The 23,115-nt window shown below is 38.4% G+C and overlaps 2 protein-coding genes and 1 long non-coding RNA gene across 4 annotated transcripts; 2 read left to right on the top strand and 1 right to left on the bottom strand.

Annotated features, from left to right (window-relative positions):
* The first annotated feature begins 1,386 nt into the window (after window positions 1–1,386).
* Window positions 1,387–5,962, top strand: fbxo5 (F-box protein 5). 2 transcript variants are annotated; one of them, XM_042502318.1, is made up of 6 exons: window positions 1,387–1,536; window positions 2,448–3,082; window positions 3,554–3,724; window positions 4,057–4,147; window positions 4,308–4,529; window positions 5,395–5,962. In XM_042502318.1, the coding sequence occupies exons 2-6, from the start codon at window positions 2,451–2,453 to the stop codon at window positions 5,653–5,655; spliced, it is 1,377 nt and encodes a 458-aa protein (XP_042358252.1). In that variant the 5' UTR covers window positions 1,387–1,536; window positions 2,448–2,450; the 3' UTR covers window positions 5,656–5,962. The 2 variants fall into 2 exon arrangements, with proteins under 2 accessions (XP_042358252.1, XP_042358250.1); XM_042502316.1 differs by having other exon boundaries at window positions 1,387–1,527; window positions 5,395–5,961.
* A 6,911-nt stretch (window positions 5,963–12,873) lies between these two features.
* On the top strand, window positions 12,874–17,933 carry LOC121954921. The gene is made up of 3 exons (XR_006106581.1): window positions 12,874–12,913; window positions 17,543–17,627; window positions 17,876–17,933. It is a non-coding gene; the product is annotated as an uncharacterized LOC121954921 (long non-coding RNA).
* On the bottom strand, window positions 16,652–22,036 carry LOC121954920 (vasoactive intestinal peptide). The gene is made up of 6 exons (XM_042502667.1): window positions 21,949–22,036; window positions 20,786–20,890; window positions 20,416–20,520; window positions 18,853–18,978; window positions 17,873–17,984; window positions 16,652–17,379 (listed from the first exon to the last, which is right to left on the bottom strand). Coding segments are annotated over exons 1-6 (459 nt in total). The 5' UTR covers window positions 21,951–22,036; the 3' UTR covers window positions 16,652–17,370.
* Window positions 22,037–23,115: the final 1,079 nt, after the last annotated feature.

The raw sequence follows: 23,115 nt of genomic DNA, 5'->3' as shown, positions 1-23,115 counted from the left end.
ATTACAAGGGACACAAGACATGAGGTCCTTTCACTTTAGTGAATATGTTGCATACTCGTAGTCCACCTAAAAGGCATTAATAGCAGGCAGTGATGCTTTTTAGGGCAATTGCCCTGATTTGCCTTGAAATGACTCTGTGGTCTTGTAAATTGGTTTGATGGTGGGATCACCATTTAATTAGCATTATGCACTTATGCAAACATGTTAAGCGTCAGTGCTCAGAAGGTGCCTCCTACCCAAGCCTTTACACAACCTCACAGTCTCTGTCTGACTGTCCCCGGCCTCAAATACTTTTCTCATTTCAGCCACTCTACTTCTTTGCGTCAGGATTACACTTTGTCTAGGGAAGGGTTGCTGAGAGTGATGAACCACAGAGGAGTACTGTGTGAATCTGCAGGTCCTCTTGAATATGTGGAGCTTTTAATGAGCTTCAGCTCTGTGTTTAACTATGTACCTCTTACCTTTGTCAGGAATCCCACTGTTTAAGAAAAAGAGCTGAAGGACCAGTCATTCACAGGACAGCCAGTTCACACCTCCGTCTGGAATGTGTCAGTGGCTCTTTCACTGAAACCACATGGGGGGGAGTTACAGGATGTGATACTTTCGATATAGTTCGCTCTGTGCCTTGTTTCACTTTCAACTTTTCATGATCTTTGTACATCACAGGCAATGACAACCATGGATAAAATCCTCACTCAGGTCATAACCAAACTATATTGAAGTGTTTTCAGTACACACACGTAGAGAGAGATTTATGTGTCTATTTTTTTATCCAGTGGATTGCTGTTGATTTTAATTCTTTTTTTTATTTATTTATTTATGTCATCATTTAATTGTATCTGGGGTTTTGGCAATATTGTTTTACAAACATTCATGCCAATAAAGCAAATTGAATTGAGTTGTATTGAGAGAGACAGAGAGACAGAAATTGGGTCACTGGTTAAACAAGTGAAGGGATTTCCGTTTCCTCTCAAAAAAAAAAAAAAAATGAGATGGAAAGTACCAGTGTAATCTTTTCTAAACACACCAGACTGATTCAAAATTTAAGTTTTATCTGTCTCCACAACATTTGTTTCATATAGGTAGGAAGCTCTACTAATAGTAAAAAGTCAAAATTAGACTGGCATGGTCCTTGAGCAAAAGTCAGGAGGCGTGCTTCTCGATAATATTCCTAAATATGTACTAAACAAACCGGGAAGGAAGCTAAAACCCTTGGAAAGGAGATGTTTTATCGTCCCTGTTTCACGTCGGATGGGAAACATCAGTGTCGCCTGCGCGCTGACGTCACCACCAGAATGTTGAACTCTCTGCTCCCATTGGTCGACGCTTTAAAGGGCCAGACACCCGCTCTGCTCTGATTGGTTTGCGCCTTTTGCGCACCGATTTCAAATAGCTGCAGCAATTGGCGGACATTCAGTTGAGGAGCATTTAATCTGAGTACAGCGAGCAGCAGCAGAAAGTTAGCTCAGCGGCTAAAAGGAGGGAAGAAAGAGTCCGCTTTGGATAACGAAATTAACGAATAATAAGGTAAGAGAGGTCAGTTATCGTCTTCCAGCCTCAGAACTGCGAATATTAATCGACGAGTTTTACGATGTTGAGTCACAAACGTTAGCGAGCAGGGGTAACGTTATTAATTTATCTAACGGGTTTGCGGTATTTAATGTCAACTTACTTAAGAATACGAACTGAAACTATGCTGCATTTAAGAATATATTAGTGCTAACATTGTAGTTTAAGCTCTATATGTAACGCTAATGTTAATTAAGTAAGAGCTGACCTGGTAACGTTACGTTAGCAAGCTACTTCCCACACGTCCACCGTAACGTTACGCGCTCAAACTCAGGTTAGTAACGTTAATTCAGGGTATTTGACATTTAAAATTTACTTCTTAACGTGCAACACATCACATCGCCATGTGAACAATATACAATCACACAATAACTCAACGGTTGTATTTGAAGACTGCAAACCGTAGAGGAGGATGTGCACGTCACTGCTACGTTTCCGCCAAATCTAGATACGTCGCGCCAAAACAGATTTTTAGCAAAATATTTGGCAGAATAGTTTCCAGTTGTATTTAGAGTTTATATCAACATTTTAATAACGATATAGCCATATGTCATATCTTTCTTCCGTGTTGGGAAACGTGGTAATTGTCTTGGATTAGAGGTAAGAGCTAAGAGCTAAGTCAGCATGCACAAGAAAATCCATGCTACTTCAGTTTAGTTTAGTTTACTTTATTTGTACAGATATTTAAAAACTAAATAAACTACAGTTGAATAAAATAAACCAAAAAAGTGTCAGGAGAGTGAGCTTACACAAACTGACCCCCATCAACTTGAAAATAAACTAACAAAAGCGAAGAAAAAGCAAACAAAAACCTCTATTTTACAGTCGCATTCAATATTTAAAAACTAAAAATCTCCTTCTTTGTGTCCTCCATTCAGTGTATGTTTCACTGTGAGACAGTCACCATGAAATGCCCTCGCTACGAGGCTACCAAGGCCAACAACATGGAGAAAAGCTCTGCTGCTGCTGCAGAGTCCAGGCTGCTTCACCTGAAAGCTTCCCCATTGAAAGAGCCCATCCCCATTAAACCTCAGTGTCCACCTGCTGGAGCGACCACAGTGTTGTTCCCCCTTAACAACAACACCACAGCAGCCCACGATAAGGAAAACAGCACCAGCGGGGAGCACGACAGGACTCTGAAAGAAGGGTTTGAGGACAGCGGCTATCTGTCTTTGCACAATAGTCAGATTGATGATCATCACGTGGATGACGAGGATGACCACATCCAGGGAAAAAACATAGCAAACCCACAGCCCTCTGCTCCTGCCACACATCAAGAAAAGACTATATCACCAAAGAAGTCTCCCTCTAAATGTCAAGGGAGGATAAACTCTTGTAATCCAGTGTGTGTGGTGGCGGCTTCCACTCCTGTGGATCATCATAAGAGGAGAACAGCAGCATATTCGCTGTCATCCACCCCGTCCGACCATCACAGCGACCCCAACCTGCCTATTCTGAAGTTCCAGCGGGCTGTGTGTGAGGAGCTTGCCAAGGGCTATCGAAAAAATAAAAGGTAGACTTGCATTATAAAAACTGTGACTTTATAGCCAGCAACAAAGGCTTTACTTCCTCCTGTTGTAAAATTATTGCGCACATACACACTCAGTTTGTAAATGCAAGGAGTTAACAGTTCTTGGTCTGTCTGTATATAGAGGCAGAATACTATCATAACATCTTCTGCCCTAGTTAGAGCTTACCAATGAAAAAAAATTATTAAAGGGAGTGGGAATTTGTTTTCCAACATTGGACAGAAACAGTAAACACCCATTATTTCCCTTTTTATAGAACATTAACAAATCCCACAGGTATCAAGTCCAACACTGGCAGACTTTCCTGAGAGAAATTTTGGGGGCCAAAGTCACTAAATTACCCCCAGGGCAGAATTTATCCACCAAAACTAAGTTCCACATAATATATTTAGACTTTGACGGCTATAAAATGTTTGTTAAAATCAGAGATTTACTGTTGTTTTCCTGCCTCTCAGGTATGACTGGAGCATCGTCTCAAAGGTAGCAGAGGATCATCTTTTGGATCGGGTGATCGGAGGTCAGATGGGCCGGGACTACGTCGACATGTTTTCATGTCTTCTGTCCAGGAACATGAGAAGCATCCTGACCAACATCCTGGCCCTGCTGGGAGACATGGACCTCATTAGGTAAACTACAAATGCTTCACAATGTGGAGAGACAATGAATACTCACAGGGGATGACCAATGTAAAATTTCAATTTGGTTTAAAGGGCGTTTAAGGTGGCACTGAGCTGTAGACTGTCAAATTAAAATTGTGTTGCCTTGTTCATGACTGTAAAATTAAAGTTGTGTTGCTTTGTTCATGAAATCTTAAACTGCAAATGGAAGTAAAAGTTTAGGGAGAATTTTATTGAAGATACTTGTGAGAAATTGTCTGTGATTCTACTTTGTTTTTCCTAGTCACTACTTTTTTTTCTTCTCTATATTCACCATGTGTTCACTTTTTCTCACCTCATAGCTGTAAGAAAGTGAGCCGGACGTGGAGAAAGATCATCTGTGAGGATACAGCAGCTCTGAGCAGGTGTCAAAGAGCCGAGCAGGCACTCAGGGTGAGGAAACGCACACAAACCCACACAAGTGCACTGACTCAAAAAAATCCAACCATAAGCCGAGTTCTACATATTAGGCATGCTTGGTTCAAAGCTTTTAAAATGCTAACTTCATGTTTCTTCATGCTCTAATATGTTACCCTTTTTGAATTCTTTTCAGGAGTCAAGGAGCTCTCTGAGACAAAGGAGTTGTGGTCTAACAAGAGACGTGGCTGTGTCCAGGGTGGTGCTGTCCTGCATGCAGACCCTGGCCTCCTCGAGCACACCATCATCCCCCTCTTCCTCATCCACACCGAGCTGCAGGGTGAACCGGCGGACGACTCCCTCTCAGAAGGGCAGCACGCCCAACTCTCAGTGTACACGCTTCAGTGAATACTTACAGGTGAGCATCTGTGTATAAATTATCAGTATTCACCAAATTAGCCATGGTAAAAAAGGAGAAAAATGCTGCATAAAAACTGAGAAATACTCATCGCACTTTCCTAAAGCAAAATATGTTCAGTTTACAATAATTAAGACAAGAAAAAGCAGCTAATTCTTTCATCTGATAACTGTGAACCATCATATGTTCAGCGTTTTTAGTTGAAAAATAACTAACTCATCTAACAAGTGACTTCAGTAGTTGCTGACCAATTGTTGCAGCCCTAGTATAAAGGCACATTATAGCACACAGTGAAACGTGCTAATACAGGGTTCCTGTGGATCCCTGAAATGCCTAATCTAAACATAAGGCCTTAATTGGTATTAAATTGACTTAAATCAATCTTTCAAAAATCTTTTCATGCTAAGACATGGGAAGTCTCAAAATAATTGGTAGCATCTTTTTCTGTTAAAAAAATTATACATTTAAACTCATCATGATGGGAATCCAAGCAGAAGATTCTCACATGCAGATTGATGAACAATCGTGCAGAAAGCTGGACATTTCCCACCTCTGTTTGTAAATCAAATGGACACTTTATATTATACATTATAATATCATGTGTTTATTGTCCTTCATGTGTTCTGCACTAAAACAGGTTATTTTTTCCACATTTGCTTTACATAATCTAACTTTTTCACAGGATAAAAAGTCATCTTTTCTAAACTTTATTCCGTGTGGTGTTTAGAAAGTCTTAAATCTACCTTACCTTTAGCTGCTGGAGGCCTGTAATAGCTGAGGTGGAGCGTCGCAATGCACTTAGGTACTTTTCATCCTTTTGACTCCAGTTTGATTAAATGTACGTGTGTTTTGTTCTTCTGTCCAGGCTGCCAGCAGTCTGAAGCAGCACGAGTCTCTGCGTCCGTGCAAGCGCTGCGGCTCACCAGCGACACATTCACCAGAGGTTCAGAGGGCCACGTGCACGCGCTCCAGCTGTCTCTTCGACTTCTGCACCCAATGCCAGGCGGCCTACCACGGCTCAACGCCTTGCAGAGTGGTTCAGCCTCGACCTCACTTCACCACCCCCAAAACGACCCCGATCATACCAGGCAGCGCCCGCAGCAAGAGGAACATCAGGCGCCTGTGATGGAGCTCCACTGAGGTTTTATCCACTGACTGTTTTAACTGGACGGGTCATCTCTCTCTGGACTGACTTACTTGAGCTCGGCCTGAAATGGTTTCTGTATGTGCAGGCGGCATTGCAGAACTGGCTTTACGCACCTGAATCAACTTACTGAAGCACTTGTTGTTACACTGCTGGGACAATCTGTCTAAAACTGTTGTCGTCTGTGAGCGACAAACAGATCTTAAGCCAAAAGAAAGAAACGCAGACTGATACACAAATTGTACAATTTTATTCTTTTTTAAAATGAATTGAATGTAAATATATATAGTGTATTGTGACTTTTAAAAAGTTTTTGTATATTTTTTAATAAATGTTCATCCTCAAGAGGGCTTTAAATGTTCATATTTACTGTATTTGTATCTCCTGTAAATAGACGTTTCATAAAACTTATCTCGTGTTTTTGTGGTTCTTTGACTTTTTATTTTTTTTTATCCTCGAGCTGACTGCAGGCTCAACTGCAGTTTGACCAGTGAAATATGATTAAATGAACTCCCTTTAGTTAGTAAATGAAGATATGTTTCGTTTTATGATAAGTGAAAAAATGCCTCATAATTTACCACTACAGTTTAAAATACTGAATATTTTCAGAGGTCACACAGAATAGATGCACATTTTGGATTTTCTGCAGCAGAGGGCGACATTGTTTCCTCACCTCATCAGGGATGGAGTCTCTGCTGTGGCTTTATTGTTTTGAGTCTCACTAACTTTAGTATAAAAAAAAAAAGTAATTCAAATAGTGAACAGGATTATTAATGAATTATTGTTATATACCCTGCTAATCAGTGAAAATACTAATGAATAAATCTAAGCCCAATTTGGCATGATGATGGTCCTTAATGAGGAATTTAACCCTAAAAGTTACATCATGTTTATCACTCATAATTTCCATGTACTCACAGCTTTTATTGTACTTTATAATGATGCTTTATGAGCGGTGCTAACTAGGGTAAAAAAGGGCAAGGTTAAAAAAAATAGCCAAAACCTAAGTTTATCTACATAGGAGATAAATTTAGGTTTCAGCCAACATTGCTCGCTTTTAATTTGTGCTTCAGGGCTTCTACAATGAGAGACCTTTTAACATCATAAAAAGACTTTTTCATCTATGAGAATCTGACCTAGAGCTCTGAGGAAGCACCCCTTTTAAACAAACACTCATCTCTTTAAAAAAAATACCTTCCAGGATAAAAATATCTTCCTCCAGTTTTCCCTCAAAAAGAAGTTTGCTTGAATCAGTCATCACTGATGAAGCTGCGAAGAGCATCTCTGACATTAGATAGTTACCTTTGACATTTGCTTGATGACCCATTTGTCCCCCTCTCTCTCATAGCTGCTGTGTGTGTGTGTGTGTGTTGTGATGACGCATATAAACATCAGTCACCTTTCCATTCATGTGTCAGCTCCTGCAGCAGAAATTATCTCTGTTCAGCGGACATCCTGTTGAAAAACCTGCTTGTTCTCAGAAAGCTGACAAACTGCAGCAGTTGTTGCAAAATGTATCACTCCGACTGTGGGTTTAGCCCGTCATGAAATGCTGCATCACCAAATGCTAAATTATACAGGTTAAGGTTGGTACTGTCACATGGTTCCAGTTGAGTTTAGTTTCTTTCACTTGCAAATGTTGGGTGAAAATCATATCTCTGTCATAAGTTTCCCCTGCTTTTTTGCCTGCTTATCTTCAGGAATTTTTTGTTGTAACTTTGACTAATTTCTTGCTTTTTGGGGGGGGGGGGGGGGGGGGGGGGTAATTTCTTGAAAAGTTGCTCATTGCCTCTTTCTTCAGAAATCAGATAAGTTTGCTCAGGTCTTATAGAAATAATGTCATGTCACTGTAGCATTGTTTACCAAGTTCAGTTTCCAGATGTAAAATGTCCAGCATATTGTGGTCAGGCTTCTTTAACAACCAAATAAGAGGGACCTTAAAGAAAAAAAATTCCATGTAAAAATCTCTCTAAATTCACAAATATCAGTATCAACTGCAAAAATCCACCCATGCCGTATTTTCAATGTGTGCCAGATGACTACAAATGTTGACATGTGAAACCACAGATCTTGTGCATGAAGAGGAGACTCGTGCTTTGCTTTGATGAAAAGAAAAAAGAGCAGCAGCTATACAAATGTAAGAAAATGCCATGATGATGGAACACAATGGACTATTTATTGTTAAGTGTCCGAGCTGCTGATGTCACTGTGGTCAGCGGCGGCTGATTAATCCGTGCTGTGGCCTTTCACTTCCTCAGAGACTCAGGATCATTTATCTGGCAGATTTATTGATCGGCTGTTGCATCGAGACACATCCCAAACACAATCCGACTTGCTGCTAATTATAAATGTCATTAGAGCTGGCTGCCACACGTGTGTGTGTGTGTGTGTGTGTGTGTGTGTTAAAGTAAAAGCTATTTCATCCATGACTTAATCTTGTAAATGACAGTGACATCTAAAAACTATTGATAAATAAATCATAAATAGGCTCCAAAATTATCTTGTGCAGTTTTGTGCAGTGTTTCTACAGCTTGTTTATCAGTGTGATGGCAGCTGGAACAAAGCTGTTTTTATAGCACATGGTTTAAAAACCTCTTTCCAGAGTGGAGAAGCTGAAAGTCATGTTTCTTTCAAAAACATGGGAAAAAAGCAATGAGCAATTTGGTTTCACAGACAGCGAGAAGTTATTATTTAGAAAATAATAATTTTTTAAAAAGAAAAACATAATTAGAATTACATTACAAAATTGCTATATTTTTTCCCAGCCCATTTCTGCATTTTATTCTTATTCTTATTTTCAGTGATTTTTTTTGGATTAAAAAAACGTTTTTCATTTCTTTTCTTGCTAATTTTGGGGGCATGTATTCTTTCCTTGCCAATTGCCTTTGTTCCATGTTTTTGAAAGAAGCAAATCTGCCCAGCTTCAAAGGGTTAATTATGTTTTCCTGACACTAGGGCAAATCCCCCCCCCCCCATCAACCCTCCTTCTCTCTTCTTCTTTGGTACTATTCTTAGTGTTTTATCAGCTCTTGCTTTGAAGTTCACTCTTTCTCTGCCTTTTTCCCCATAAACGGCTAATTTCAGCCCGAGGACAGAGGAGGGTTGTTGCTGTATGACAGGGCAACATCCAGACTATGTCAGCTATGTGTGTGCATGTGTGCATTTTTCAGGTTGATGATCTTGATGTGCAGTGACTTCCCCATTTCAATCGGCTGTATGCCATCAAAGTTGAACTGTAAAAGCCCTGAAACTAAGCTGTCACTGTGGCGCCTGCAGTGAAAACAAAGCAGGAAGTGAATCAAGGCCTCAGACTGAGGCTGAGGAGGAAAATGAAGCCTGGCTCTTGACTTTATGCTTTTAATGTAAAAAAAAAACCTCACACAGATCAAACATGCCAGAAAAACACTTGTAAGTAGAATGGAGACAAAAAAAAAACACCAAGGAGCACTGCCAAACAGTAGATGCAGGTGATTGAGACCAGGTGTGCCTCGTTGCCAACTCAGGAGAGTGTCGGCCACGCCTCCTGCCACACACTGCAGGTAGAGCAACAGCACAGGGGAAGGAAGGGAAAGAAAACAGCAAACACAAAAAACCCAACAAAAAAACCCAAACCACAACAGTTTGAAGGAATATTACATCTATCTATCTATCTATCTATCTATGTCTGTTTATTTTTAAGCATATCAATTGAAAAAATGACGCAGGTCCCCTGTCTACACTGGGTAAAAATGCAGGAGTGGAATACAAATTTGTAATTAATCAAAATATTACCAACTAATTGCTACTCAATGAAGCTGGGGCCTTTGGCACCTCTGAGGGTCTGGGGACCCTGGGCTACTTGCCCTTTGCTTGGTTGGTAATCTAGTCTGGTCTACTGCACACAATTTGCCTGTTCATTGAGGGATTACTGATAATTTTTGTACACTTCATTTAAAATTTACTTCCAAACAGAACTACTTTAGATCATTTGACTGATTTTAGCAATGTTGCAATGTTCCCAGATTGCAGAAATGTCTTTGGTGACTGTAACATTATAATAATTAATACATACGATGGCCAAAACTACTAAAATAACACTTACATTGTAAAAAGTAAGAATGACATTTGGCTGATTTTTAAAGAAAAATAGGTGGTCAGAATTTTAGTGTATGATGGAAAACAGGAATGAAAATGATTGTCCTCTAAAAGCACTGATTCATAATGCATGGTGTCATTTGTTACCACCAAGACATCCATAAACTTGATGGTTTACTTTGTGCACATGGTGCTTTGTGCAAATATGTTGAATATTAACAGTCTATGAAGGTAAGTGATGCAAGAATATAAGAATAAGTTGTTAAGAGCTGACAAGATTTATAAAGCACTTGATTTATGAGTCATATCTGTAGATGTATGGATGTCTGCAGCAGAGGTGTTTCACTCTTTCAACATAGAAGGAAGAGCTCTCATACACACACACATGCACAGTGCTTGGTGGTGTTAAAAGGCTGCAGCCCTCTGTCTCTGTCTATTTTTACTCTGTTCGGTCCATTAAGATCAGCAGTGATGAGAGTTAATGAGTGAAGCCTCTCCACAAAGCAGGCAGTAATCACAAATGTCCAGGAGAGCGGACACACACACGAAGACCTGTATGGACAGCCACAATACTAACACAAAAACACACATTTTGAGCAGGGTTTTGTTATGACCACAAGCCTGCCTCACTCTTGCAATCACGAGGACATGCAAACACACACACACACACACACACACAAACATGCAGAAAATATCAGCCCAAGAACATAGCCACAAACTGTTTGTGTTTAAAAAAATGCAAACATACAAAATTTAATGTATGTAGCAAAAATAACTTTTTTAAAGGAATTTATTTGGCAATGCTTATTTTTACGAGTCTGTAATTTTCAAATAATTTCCCAATAATTTCCAAAAAATTTCCTGGAAAAAAAACATGGTACAAATTATCAGGAAACAAAGCTCCACTTCAACTAAAAAGAATATTTAATCACTTGTTATTGGAAACAGGCTCGGACTGGCTGACCCACCTTGTGGGCTGCAGGGTAAAAAAAAAAAACTGAAAGAAAAATCTGCTGGCAGCAGCACACTTGATGCTTGGACGACCCAACTAATTTAGGGGGTACAGCTCCTAAAATTTAAGTAGTCCGACTATGTAAGGCAGATACAGTGATACCGGCTGTTGTCACCCCACAGCTGCAAGTGGATCGGTCCATCTTGTAATGCCAGCAGTCAAGTGGGAGCAAGCGGTAAGTAAATAAAACCTTGGCAGATAGAGTTGAATAATTGGAATTTGTTTATTTTGTTTTCTAAGGTGCTATGTAAATCCAAAGTATTATTATTATTATTACCCCATAACTGTGTATTCCATATAATTAGTACCAAATTACATTGTTATGTCCAGAAAAATGATGGTCAAACTAAGACCCATAAAATAAAGAATTCCACTTGTATATATTGTCATGCCTCATCATGTTGGTCCTGCTCTTCCTGCTCCTGTCTCTCTCTCCTGTGTGATTACCTGCTCAACCCTTATGTGTTGCACCTGTGTCCAATTGTCTCCCTCCCCCTTTAGTATATAGTCTCCGTGCTCCCTTCCTTTTGCACTCTGCCCTTTGCCTGATGATTTTATACGCCTACCTGAGCTTCTGTGTACCGACCTATTTTTGGATATTAAAGGACTGATGATTTTTCCCACACTGTGTCTGTATCTGCATTTGGATCCAAGCCTGTGGTGTAGTGTTTGTGACATATACATATAAATAAAATATTTGATAATATGATGGCTAATTTCTCAAATTTATGCAATAAGTTATTGCCTTCTTCTATGATAGCGTGTTGAACATTAATAATCAATTCAATAGTTATATTTTCATCCATCCATCATATATACATGTGCATGCAAGCAAGTATGTGGCTAATCATGCCACCATAGAGTTTACATTTGTGGTTGTTGGTAAAATGTCTCTACAACTATTTTTAATGGATTTTCATAAAAGTAGGTTAAGACATTCCTGCCCCCTTCAGGATGGATTATAATAATCCCCTGAATTTTTCATCTAGCGCCACCAACAGGTCAATTTTTTTCTACTTATATAGTTATATACTATATTATATGCTCAAATGCCTGCAAAACTAATGACATTCCCATGAGCCTCGGCTGTACTTTGTGTTTTTGTGCTAATTAGCAAATGTTAAGATGGTGGATACGGTAACAAACTTTATTCCTGCTAATCATCATTTCTGCAAGCACTGCTGTGGTTAAGTAAAGCCCCACAGAGCTGTTACAATCACAGCTATAGTTTCTCACCACACATGAGATCAAGTCGTCTTATTGCAATCTGTAAAATCGATGTGAACCAACCCTGAATCAGCAAAGTCTGCCGTCCACACAGAGCGATACCCCAGTTTCCATTTAAAAGATCATCTGATGTGGATCCAGCCCTGCAGAACATTGCTTATGACATTTATGAGTCAAATATCCGCTGCCATTTTGACACTTGTAAACAAAGTGAGTCACAACACACAGAGAGCGAGCAATTATGTTTTAACTTTACACCAGAATTTAGTCATTTGGAGGAGGAAACCCTGGTCGCATGAAAATGTCTGGGAATAGTTGGCTACTGGTCAAAAAAGAGTGTTACTCAATTGAGGAGCAGTATACAGGATTAAAATCACATCTAATGATTTTAGAAATATGAAAAAGAGGGAAAAAGAAAACAAAATTCTACTTGGAGTATTGGCTGACCAAGGTGTTTGATGCCAAATATCTAAACCACAATTACTGTTGAGTTTGAATCTTTGCCTGCAGGTGGTGTTAATGTTAAAATGGCCACAGCTGGTGGCAAACCCTCATTTCATCCAACTGGAACGTGGCTGGATGCGCACATGTAAAGACCAGACCTTTTTTTGTACCAGGCTGTAAACATATTTATTTCTGCTGTAAAGTTGGGCATTTTAACATAGAGGTCTGTGAGGACTGACTCGCTTTTGGAGCCAACCTCAAGTGGCCATTTGAGGAACTGCAGTTTTTGTTACTGGCGTTGGCCTCGGCCCTATAGGTGGCTTCTTGGTCTACATCTGCAAATCTAAACTGCTGCTACTTCTCCTTCCTATAGATGGCAGTGGTTGTCATGCATGGAGCAGATCTCTCAATGACCAAACTGCTCCATCTTGAAGAAATTCTGCAACCTGCTGAACAAGAAATGTTTGTGACGCAACCCACAAGGTGCGTCACATCTAAAAATCTTTCTTTACTGCAGGAAAAAGCTCCAAACAGACATAAATGCGAAGGCTCTCTTGAACTTCATATGAATCTGTGTCATTGCGGTTAAGATAAAAAGCAGCCAAACAGACATTTACAGAAATGTCATAGATTATGACCTAAACTTTGCATGTACGCATGTGGGATCCCTTAAGGTTAAATCATTTTGGGATGACGTGATGCTTTCTGGCTTTGTAGCACAACCAGAAAGCTATTAGAGACAGAAGTCAGGAAACATTTTCTAATGCCACTAAACTGTGAAGAGCAGGCTAGAAATGAAGAGTCCATTTGCACTTGAACTTGTTTCGTCACCTTTCTCTAGTAAACATTTCCTCCTACAGTGGGAGCCATTACAGAGCAGAACTGTGGAAACCTACAGACTGAAGTCTGCTAATGGTGTGAAACATAACTTTCAGAAATCACACAACTCACATGTAGTCCATTAGCAGTGTCCACTGTGGCCTACTTCCACTAAAACTGTGAAGGCTGACTGAATAGGAAGTAAAGGTGTAATTTTACATTGACTTTTAAGGCTCAGTATTTACATAACTAAAATGCACATATTTTGATTCATGTTGCTAAACACAGAGGCACTACAGAGAATGATTTTCATTGACTTCTTATGTGTGCAATTAACTCATTACAGTATACTGATGGTTTCAGTCGTTTTGTAACAAATCGTGTACTAGAGCAATGACTGGGTTTACTGCTGACAACTGTTTCAGGTTAAGGCCGGTAATATTCATTACTTTTGTTATTGTCAACACATCCCAAGATAGAAATCTGTCTCTGTCCTTTTCCCTGCCATGTCTGTGGCACTCACTGTTAAGCCCAGTGGTTCCTAACATGCCAGATTATTATTGCAAGACTCAATAATTCCCCCAAACAACTTACTTCTGTTCTTTTTAGTAAATGTTACTAAATAAGAGAAAACATTGCATTTGTTGGGACCTATTTTCAATTGTGGATAAATACACATCTTGTGCACTATTGAGAACTTTCTAAAGCAAAAAGTATTAGGTGTGATGAGTAAACAACAAAACTCTTATTAATGGCAATAAGGAAGCATGTTATCCAGATTTTTTTATCTTTCTTATCACAGGATTTGTTATACAATTATAGAAAAGCCCAGACTTATCCTTTATTTGGAACAACTCAGATTCAGTAGTAATGTTTTTTTTTTTCAACTCAAATTCAGAGTTGACATAACCATTTTGTTCATTTGACAATTTATAACCATAAATAAAACTATATTGTGTGATTGTGCAAAATGAAAGGCAGCTTTTTGTTTTGCAGTTTTAATGCAAGCACCTTCCTCCCCACTCCCCAGGTGAGCTTCTCTTTAAAGGCAGCAGGTCTGACAGTAGCTGTGTCATCTCTGGACCTGCCTGAGCTGAAATATAGCACCTATTTTCTCACTGGTCCGGTTTCTGAAAGTCTTTCAGAGTGGGTTTTGGACTTCTAAGAAGTTGACTGAAGAAGACATTTAAGAAATGAACCTCCTAAATTAATAACTGATATAAAGCAAGAAAGCATTTTGGGGGGAAAAGGTAAAAAAACTGTGAGCAAACAAGGTCAATATGTCACTGCTGGCTGAGTGTCGCTGTCCATGGTGCTGAAGTTCTTGAGCTGTTCATTCAGATTCATGAAATCCCTTCGCTGTGTTTTTTACTCCAGATTTCTTCTCTCATTCACATTTTCTTCCAAGAGCCTATCACAAGGAAAATGTTTACTCAAATCGTTGTTGTTTCTAAATTGGGAAAAGCATTTAATGTGGCGCAAGGAGAAATGAGGTGAAATGAGAAGACTGACATAAAAGAGATTAAGCATTTTTCAGAAGTACATTTTTGTTTCTGTGAGATCAAACAGGATACTCTGAAAAAGAATTGATGTTTTTTTTTTGTCAGCCATGGCTGTCATAGTTTACTATTTATGAATGTGACCGGATGCTCAGACAAAGCTTCCCAGGATATTTAAAACCTGCTTTACTGGAACAGCTGGCAAGATGACCACTTAAATTGGTTTATAGCTAAAAAGGACAGAAGAAGGCATTTTAAGAGAAGAGAAACACACTCAGTATGACAATCAGCTGACACCCATTCGGGGGAAGTGAAGGTTTTTTTTTCTCATATATGTCAACACGTCTTTCTATAAGATTACATCCATGCCTTTTTCTTTTAGTAACTCTGATTAGCTGACTTGGGGCAGCAATGTTTATTTAAAATCATTAACAAATACTGAATTAATATAAAATTAAAATAAATATACATTGCAGTTGATGGGTTTGTATAATATTTGAAGACATGGTCTCCTTAAATGGCTACCGAAAACTCAAAAATACATTTTTAGTGGAGAGGTTTAGTATCTCCTGACAGTTTAAATGCTGTTTTTCAGCAGAAAATGAGAGATTTTTTAAGGGAAACATTTAATCCTGTAGGATGTTTGGAAGCTTTTAAGAGGAAAACTGCCAAAAGCACAAAACCATCAGCTGCTTAAATTCTCTTTGTGTTGTCTTTCTGAAATACAAACTCTAAAACCACAGTGTTCAAACAATCAGCCAGACAAAAAGACTCAGCTCTGAAAAATAAACCAATATCTTTTATTTGGTGAGTGGTGTACATTACACTATATGCACTAAAGGCAGGTCTATGCTCAGTTATAATGTCTTTGCTCTACATATTGAATAGTATAAAGTGATTATATGCATCTGTGTCCATTCAGAGTGTGTTCCTCTTCTTCTCCTTCTCATCATCGAATGACAAGGTTTGGATTCTCTGAAATAATTCAGTCAGCACTTAGATCATGATTGCACCATTGGAAATTAATGGGACAACTGTTAATTTTAAATTAACACAACAGATGGTGAAACTTGTCCCAGTTTATTATCACATGTGTAATAGAACAATAAATCTATGGAAAATTATCCTTCTAATGAGACAAAATCAATCACGTTTCATTGTGCATTTATGCATCTATTGTTCTTTTAAGGTAAATGGGGAGATATAATTTATAAAGCGGCGGAACCTGAAAGCCAATGGTGCTAGAGTTCTCTATTGAAAGTTGATGAAAGCTAATGGTGTTCCACTAAAGATAATTGGTACAAGTGCTCCATTGAAAGATAATGGAAATAACTGTTAGAGAAAATTCATCAGAATTCAACCAGAGAGATGTTCCACTTCAAGTTAATTAGACAATGTTTCACTTTAAACGAATAGGATAATAGATACACTGAAAATAAAACAAATGATGTTCCATTGGTGTTCAGCTGGAGAAATTAATTGGATACATTTAATGGAAGTTGTTCCAAATAATAATGGAACAGATGTTCCAATAAACAATAAATAAAGTGAAAAAGGAATAAAGTGAATAGAACAACAGCTATCTTAAAATTTGAAATGTATATAAAGCAAGTATTTCACTGAAAGCTAATGGTGTTAATGTTCCATTCAAGGTTAGTCTTACAAGTGCTTAACTGAAAGTTAATATTGGAAATACTGGTATGCAAAAATGAGTCAGAATTCAATTACACAAATTTTCCACTCAAAGTTAATTTAACAAATTTTGATCACAATAGATCCACTAAAATTCAATGGAAATGTTACTCTATTGAAATTAAATGCGGTTCCATTGACATTCAAAGGGTGAAATGTTTAAATGAAAGTTGATGGGACACATTTCATTCAAATATTATATAGGGTAGAGGTCTCATTAAAATATTATTGGGCAAAAATGGTCACATTGAAAGTTTGACATTGAAAAACACTGTGACAAATTAATGTTGAATTCCATTTTATACAAGAATTTTCTTATGAAAAGCAAATACAGTCGTGCTTCAATTAAAGTTAATGGTACAGTCTGCTTCACTTACATTTCTGCAAGTCAGTGACTTCACTGAAAGTCAATGGTGCTACTGTTTTAATGAAGATTAGTTGAAAGCTTTCTACTTTGAAAGTCAATGTATCCTTTAACGAGTGAAACAAAAGGCATACTATTAAAATATGCTGTTCCATTGACATTCAGTGGCTCAAATGTGTAACTGAAAGTTAATGGGACAAATTTTACTCGGAGAGAAACGGTTTCATTGAAAGTCAATGGAACAACAGTGAACTTAGAAAGGAAGTAAATGTGATACTTCTGTTTGTTTCCAGTTTCTGTTTCCAAAAGCTGATTGATCAAACTGCACGTGGACACACATGTTGCTCAGTGCAGCCCGAAGAGTCTATATAGTGTCGTATATGTACTGTATATATACAGTGTAAACATGTACTGTGTGGATGAATAGATAGATAACCACATTAGAGAACACATCATCATTGGCTGATTTGACCATCAAATGTCCTTTGGATTAATACTGTGTTGTTTTTGGAATGGGTGGCTTCATGAGGATGACTTGAGGTATTCACTCGAGCACGGGTCCCTCCTCAAAGTGGCTGCAAAAATACAGAAGAGAGAAGATGGTTATTGAACTAAAAACTGACACTCCTGTAGTAAAGCAATGGCATGGTTTTTACTACGATGATTCTGCTTTGGTTTCGGTTTTGTTGTATGGTTTTATATGTACCCCCTCCCCTTTCTGTTTTCTTTCTCCTGCAGGGCATGTGGTGGCAGGAGGTGTGGCTGGCTCCTCCAGCAGCAGACGAGGCACACCCATCTCCACTCAGCTCATCAACCTACATATGTAAGCCTTGTCTTCACGCCACTACTCTGCAAGCTAATTCTACATAAATTTAGTTTGGTAGCACTCTTAGTTCTTTCAAGTGTTCCTTTCGGTGATTTTTAAAAAAGTTTCTTTTTTTCTGTGTGCACAGGTACTCCTGTGTGAGGTTTTGGGGTTTAGGAGTGCAATATGTTAATGAGGGCCACACATACAACAGTACAAACGTGTGTGTGTGTGTATGTGTGTGTGTGTGTGTGTGCGCCTACCAGATGAAAGTTGTTTAGGAGGTGATCTACGTTGATGTCATCGTAGCTCTCCTGGAAGGTGTTGGGGTCATCCCTTGTCTCCTCTGGGTCGCTGGTTCCAGGATCTTCTAGGCTGTGTGTGGAAAGTCAGAACAAATTCATTGTTTTATTCCATAACATTTTATTAATGCAAAAATAAAAAAATTCTAAGGCACACTTATTTTTGTGCTTTTGGAAATGCCTTGAGGATCTTTAACTTTGAAGACCATTTTGCGGTTAGTTCACTTGAACTTGCTGGGTTCTCAGACTATAAAATGAACTTTAAACAAATAGTGACAGCTTTCCATGCTGAGTTCACTTCACTTAATATTATTATCCATAAATATTGCTTTATCAAAACATTTTAGGGGGAGAAGTAGTATGCAGTTATTAAATCATACTTTATGTTAGATCTGCAATGTTTAAAATCCATGTACAAGGCTCATTTTATCATTGAAATTGTTCCATATTTGTTGGTTAGTCTAGCTGATTCTCAGTAAGTAGCAACTAAACACTAAAACTGATCGGTAAAATCACTGTGAATGTGTTTTTCTTAATGGCCACTTCTGTACAGACTGACTCAAACAAATAATCATCTGTATTACGATTGAATTTAGATTCAAATTAGAAGGTTTATTTCATTTGACCAAATATTGTGACACCAGAGAATGCCATGGCAGTGAGTGGGAAATCCAAACCGAAACTTCAAATCATCCCTTTAAAAAACTGGTGATGCCTCTTTACATCTTTATTTGGCTATAGAAAGTGGTTTTCAAGTGTATATTTTTCACAGAGTAACATCATAACAAAAACTGAGCTTAAGAGACTCAAACTGAAATAAAAAGGTTTGGTGTGGTCAGAATGATAGCTGAGTTATTTTCAGGAGCTTTCAGTGAGTCATGCTGTTATTTATGTTACAGTCAGAGACTGAAACAGAGAATGTAGTGATGACGGATGTCTACCTTCTCTTTCCTGTTAAGACTGAGTTCAGGTACTTCTTGACGGCCATCTGTTTGCGGAAGCGGCTGTAGTTGTCTGTAAAGATGGCGTCTGAGTGGCGCTTCACTGGCTCCTCCATCAGCTCGTCACTGGACAGAGAAGACAAAGAGAAGAATGAAGGTGTCAGAGCGTCACGAAGGTTCAGAGGGCAGCAGATTTCAATGCAAAGTCAGTCCAATGATTCATGGTGTCTTTCTTCTCCTTGTTTGTGTGTGAATCCCTGCCGGCTGTATAACAAACATGTAATGAAGCAGTATGGCATAAATTAACCTTTAAAACGTTTAGTCATTACAAAATGCATCATCAAGCAGGTTGGGTCTTTTCATTGCAAATGTCAACATAAAAAAGGGAAAAAAACAGGAAGAAAAAACAGAAATCACCTCTTACATAAAATAGCCTAGTGAAATAAAATGTATTTTTACTTTTTTTGCAAATAGTTTCCCCAGATGTAAAAGTTAGAAAATGTGGTTTTGGCATGCAACTTTTTCTGTCCTTTTCTCTTATTCAGCTCAATTCTAGAATTAAAGGATCTTATGGATGCCATTCGTGGAATTTGTAAAATAAACTAAACTTTTTGTATGTGTTATTAAGAAGTTAAATTTATAGAACAATTACAAGTATATTTATAAACTGTGTTTTGATAAGAAATAAGCAGACTACAATGTAATCCTTCAAACAAAATAGTATGCAAAGTAAAGTATTTTCTGTCATAACTAAACAACACATTTACCTTCATAACTAAACCATACATTGACACATTTACTTTGTGATTTTATTTTATTTTATTTATTTATTTGTCTGTTTGTGCGTTCACTTCTGTGTCAGACTGTCAGAGAAGCCCTGATACGGTCAGTTTGATACCGTCTACTCCGAGGTGACATTTCTATGACTATATTTTAGGATGATATGCTGATTTCATTCACTCATATTTTCTCCTTTTTTACTGTCAACATTTTAACTGACCATTACAAGAATTCACATTGGCTTTACATTACTTTACTTTAATGCAGCCCACACCCATGATATTACCATATCCACAGTTTCAGACGATATCTATTCTCATATCATGATATCGATATATAATATCAACGTATTGCCCATCTTTCCCTTATAGTTCCTAATTTAATAATTGTAGATCAGGTTTCATCGTTTTCCCTCCTTTTTTTTTTTTTTTTAAAAAAAAAAAAATTGTTTTTTTTTTTTTTTTTTTTTTTTTTTTACATTTGATGTCTACTTTCCAAAGCGTTAAGATCTGACAGGCCACAACTGTTATTAAATCTACTGGTAGTGACTATGGTCTCCACAGAGAAAAAGCTGTCAGGTGAAAATGCGTTTGAAATGGGCTTTAGGCTCTTTCTATAAATTTTGATGACATTTCATTTAACAATTCCAATGTCTGAGTGTGGAAAAAAACAGCCAATAAATAACTAGAACTAAATAACCAGAACCCCCGTATTCCCTTCTCTCTCTGTTAACAAAAATAAATTGAGTTTGTGTCTGCCAGCTCAGACAAGGAGGTCACCTACCTGACCCGCTTTCCGATCAGAGACTCCAGGTACCTCCTCGCTGATAGTTGTCCGAGGAGTTTGCTGTATCCGCTGGTGAACAGACCGTCTGCGTGTCTCGATGGTCTGCACAGCAAGACATGACAGCCACATTAAAATATGGTTACACTGGATGCAATAAAACAGCAAAACAGCCTATATCAAATAGACGCGCATCAGCTCCAATTGGTTAAAAGCATCTCAATGAAGGTGTTAAGTGGGCAGGGCGTTTAATGTTACTATGACTGAACATGTGAAGCGAGTCCGGAAGCAAGTCCCATCATACATCCACAGGTCTCAGCACACAGCGGTGGATATTTTTTTTTCAGCAGTCTGACTTGGTTTCTCTTACCTCATGGATGTGTATGGTAGACTCAGAGTCCGGGAGTATAACACACTGCACAGGGCTATTAGGAAAAGCAGCTGGGGGCCGGTCCTTTGTAACATCGCTTTACACCTGAGGATGGAAACAGTAATGGGTTATTCTCCATCCAACCTGAACACAATGTGGATACTGGGGCTTTTCTGATTAGTTTAACGACGGAAAAAAAGATCGATAACCGTCTTCTACTCATTACCCCGTAAGTTTCATTCATTATCTTCACTTACGCGCAACAGATAAGTCTTAAATAAATGATTAATTCCTCGATGGCAAGGTAAGAAATAGAAGAATAGTTTAGCTATTAAGATCCGTTTGTACATGTATCTTTAATAAATAAAAGACAAAAACTCATGTGGCCCTAATTCTGAATTCTGTTAGAGGAGAGTGCAAAAGAAAACAGCTGACTTTAATGCGTAATTGTGCACGGCTGGCGAGGACAAAAGCTCTTTTTGCACCCCGGGGACGCTCCTCACAGAGCTATAGTTAAAATGTTTTAAGCTTTTACCCACACACACTTCCCATTCCTCAAGAATTTACTGCCAAAATGCTTCCAGTTTCGTCCAAAAAAGTCCTGAGAAAATAACTGTGCAAATGATAAAAAAATAAATAAATGAAAAAAAAACAAAGAGCATTTTATGCCCACAAGAGATTGCTTACCGTTTTAGATATTTGTTTTGAACTGATTCCACTACTCAAAACACTACTTATCAACAGAGAGAGAATACTAATATACTAGCCACAAAGAACTGCTAGAATACTGACTTTTGACAAATCTCTCAGTTAATAGTGAATTTTTGCCGCGGAAGAGAAAAATAACTCCGTTGAATCCAATGCGTAATTACGCACAACGCAGACACCAGCGAGCACTAAGCATCTTATCACACCGCTACAACTCTGCTGACACCAGTATTTAATGTGTCAAGCTGCTTCTTACGGTCACAACGGACATTTTATTCAACGTAAAATTCAATATCTGAGTCTATATGTTACTGAGGAGTCATATCCAAAACCTGAATGGAGAGCGCAAAAAGAACAAAAACACAAGTTCACAATGACCAAATGCAGAGACCATCGAGAGCACACCAGCTGACAGAAATCCTAAAATATTTTCTATGCAAATAAAGAAATCTTACATTTGCTGTGGAGAAAGTTGTCTGCTTTTTGTTCAGTCCGCTGCTGCGTTGTCCAAAGTCCTGATCTGGAGCCGCTGCTGTATCTCCACTCTGGTTGGTTCCTGACTCTCTTTCTGTTCGCCTTCAGCTCTGCTCCCGTTTTATACACCTGGATGTTTCTCATGGGGCGCGAGGGGACATCAGATTCGATCAGGGCCTGAGACGTCAGTGGGTCGCTGCTTCCGTCATTGGTCTTGCTCACGGTCGGAGCCAAACAGGCCCATGGTGAAATTAGTGGGAAGTTTTTTCTTTTTCTTCTAATTAATCGGAGGAATAACTAACTTATATGCCAGAGTTGATGGTGTTGAGTCATCTGATCATTTTCCCTTGGCTCCTCTGCCATCAGAGTGCGGGTCAGCTGCTGCAGGACGACAGTCAGGAGCGGAAAAAGACCAGAAGTTAAACTCAAGAGTCTGAAAGGGCCACTTATGGATTTGATACTGCACCCAGAACTGGTAAAATATGATAAACTGAATAGGTAAAAACCTCGACATGATTACAATATATGTGGACTTTAAAAAAAAGTTGGTACGTAGTTGCTTATTATGTTGATTTTTTCACTTTCAGAGATACATTTGCTGATAATTGTGCTGTGGATACATCATAAATCTGGAAGGTTCTCTCGCTTTGTTACCAACAGTCATGATTTCTAAATGTCACTTTGTTCATTTTTTAGTACCTGGGATGTCAAATCGTTAATGCACAATGTCTGAGACCTACTGTCTGCTCAAGTGATGTCTTACACTGTCATGCTAACAAAATAATTCACTTGTCAGAGAAATTTCCTTTGTGAAAATCCATAAATTTTGAAAATCCTCAACAGGAAGATAATCTTCTTCAAATCATTTCACTGCCGTCAAAATGCTTCCCACTTCCACAAAGTAATCAAAGTAAATTTAACAGTGAAAATGAGACAATCACCATGGTGCCTTGTTTCAGTTTTCACTCTCAAACCAAATCAGACGACTACTAAAACATCAGTACTCCATTAGAAACATATTTAACTCTAAATATCAATCAAACAGTCAATTCTATATAATAAAAATCACCTCATTAAAAACTAACATCTCTCTGTACACGTCCGACAATTAGTGCTTTTCATTGCTCTCAGATATATAAGACATATAT

This window comes from Plectropomus leopardus, chromosome 15 (genome assembly GCF_008729295.1).
Source record: "Plectropomus leopardus isolate mb chromosome 15, YSFRI_Pleo_2.0, whole genome shotgun sequence".
Lineage (NCBI taxonomy): Eukaryota > Metazoa > Chordata > Actinopteri > Perciformes > Serranidae > Plectropomus > Plectropomus leopardus.
The sequence above is the reverse complement of the archived record's forward strand: the minus strand, read 5'-3'. Positions and strand labels throughout refer to the sequence as shown.

What these genes read in the sequence shown, in the direction of transcription:
- LOC121954920 (XM_042502667.1), bottom strand. An exon ending in CTGATCGGAAAGCGGGTCAG is followed by an intron (nt 18,979 to 20,415) that starts GTAGGTGACCTC and finishes TTCTCTGTCCAG; the next exon opens with TGACGAGCTGATGGAGGAGC. An exon ending in GTCTTAACAGGAAAGAGAAG is followed by an intron (nt 17,985 to 18,852) that starts GTAGACATCCGT and finishes TTCCACACACAG; the next exon opens with CCTAGAAGATCCTGGAACCA.
- fbxo5 (XM_042502318.1), top strand. Translation starts at nt 2,451, where the DNA reads ATGTTTCACTGTGAGACAGTCACCATGAAATGCCCTCGCTACGAGGCT. An exon ending in GGCTATCGAAAAAATAAAAG is followed by an intron (nt 3,083 to 3,553) that starts GTAGACTTGCAT and finishes CCTGCCTCTCAG; the next exon opens with GTATGACTGGAGCATCGTCT. An exon ending in GGAGACATGGACCTCATTAG is followed by an intron (nt 3,725 to 4,056) that starts GTAAACTACAAA and finishes CTCACCTCATAG; the next exon opens with CTGTAAGAAAGTGAGCCGGA.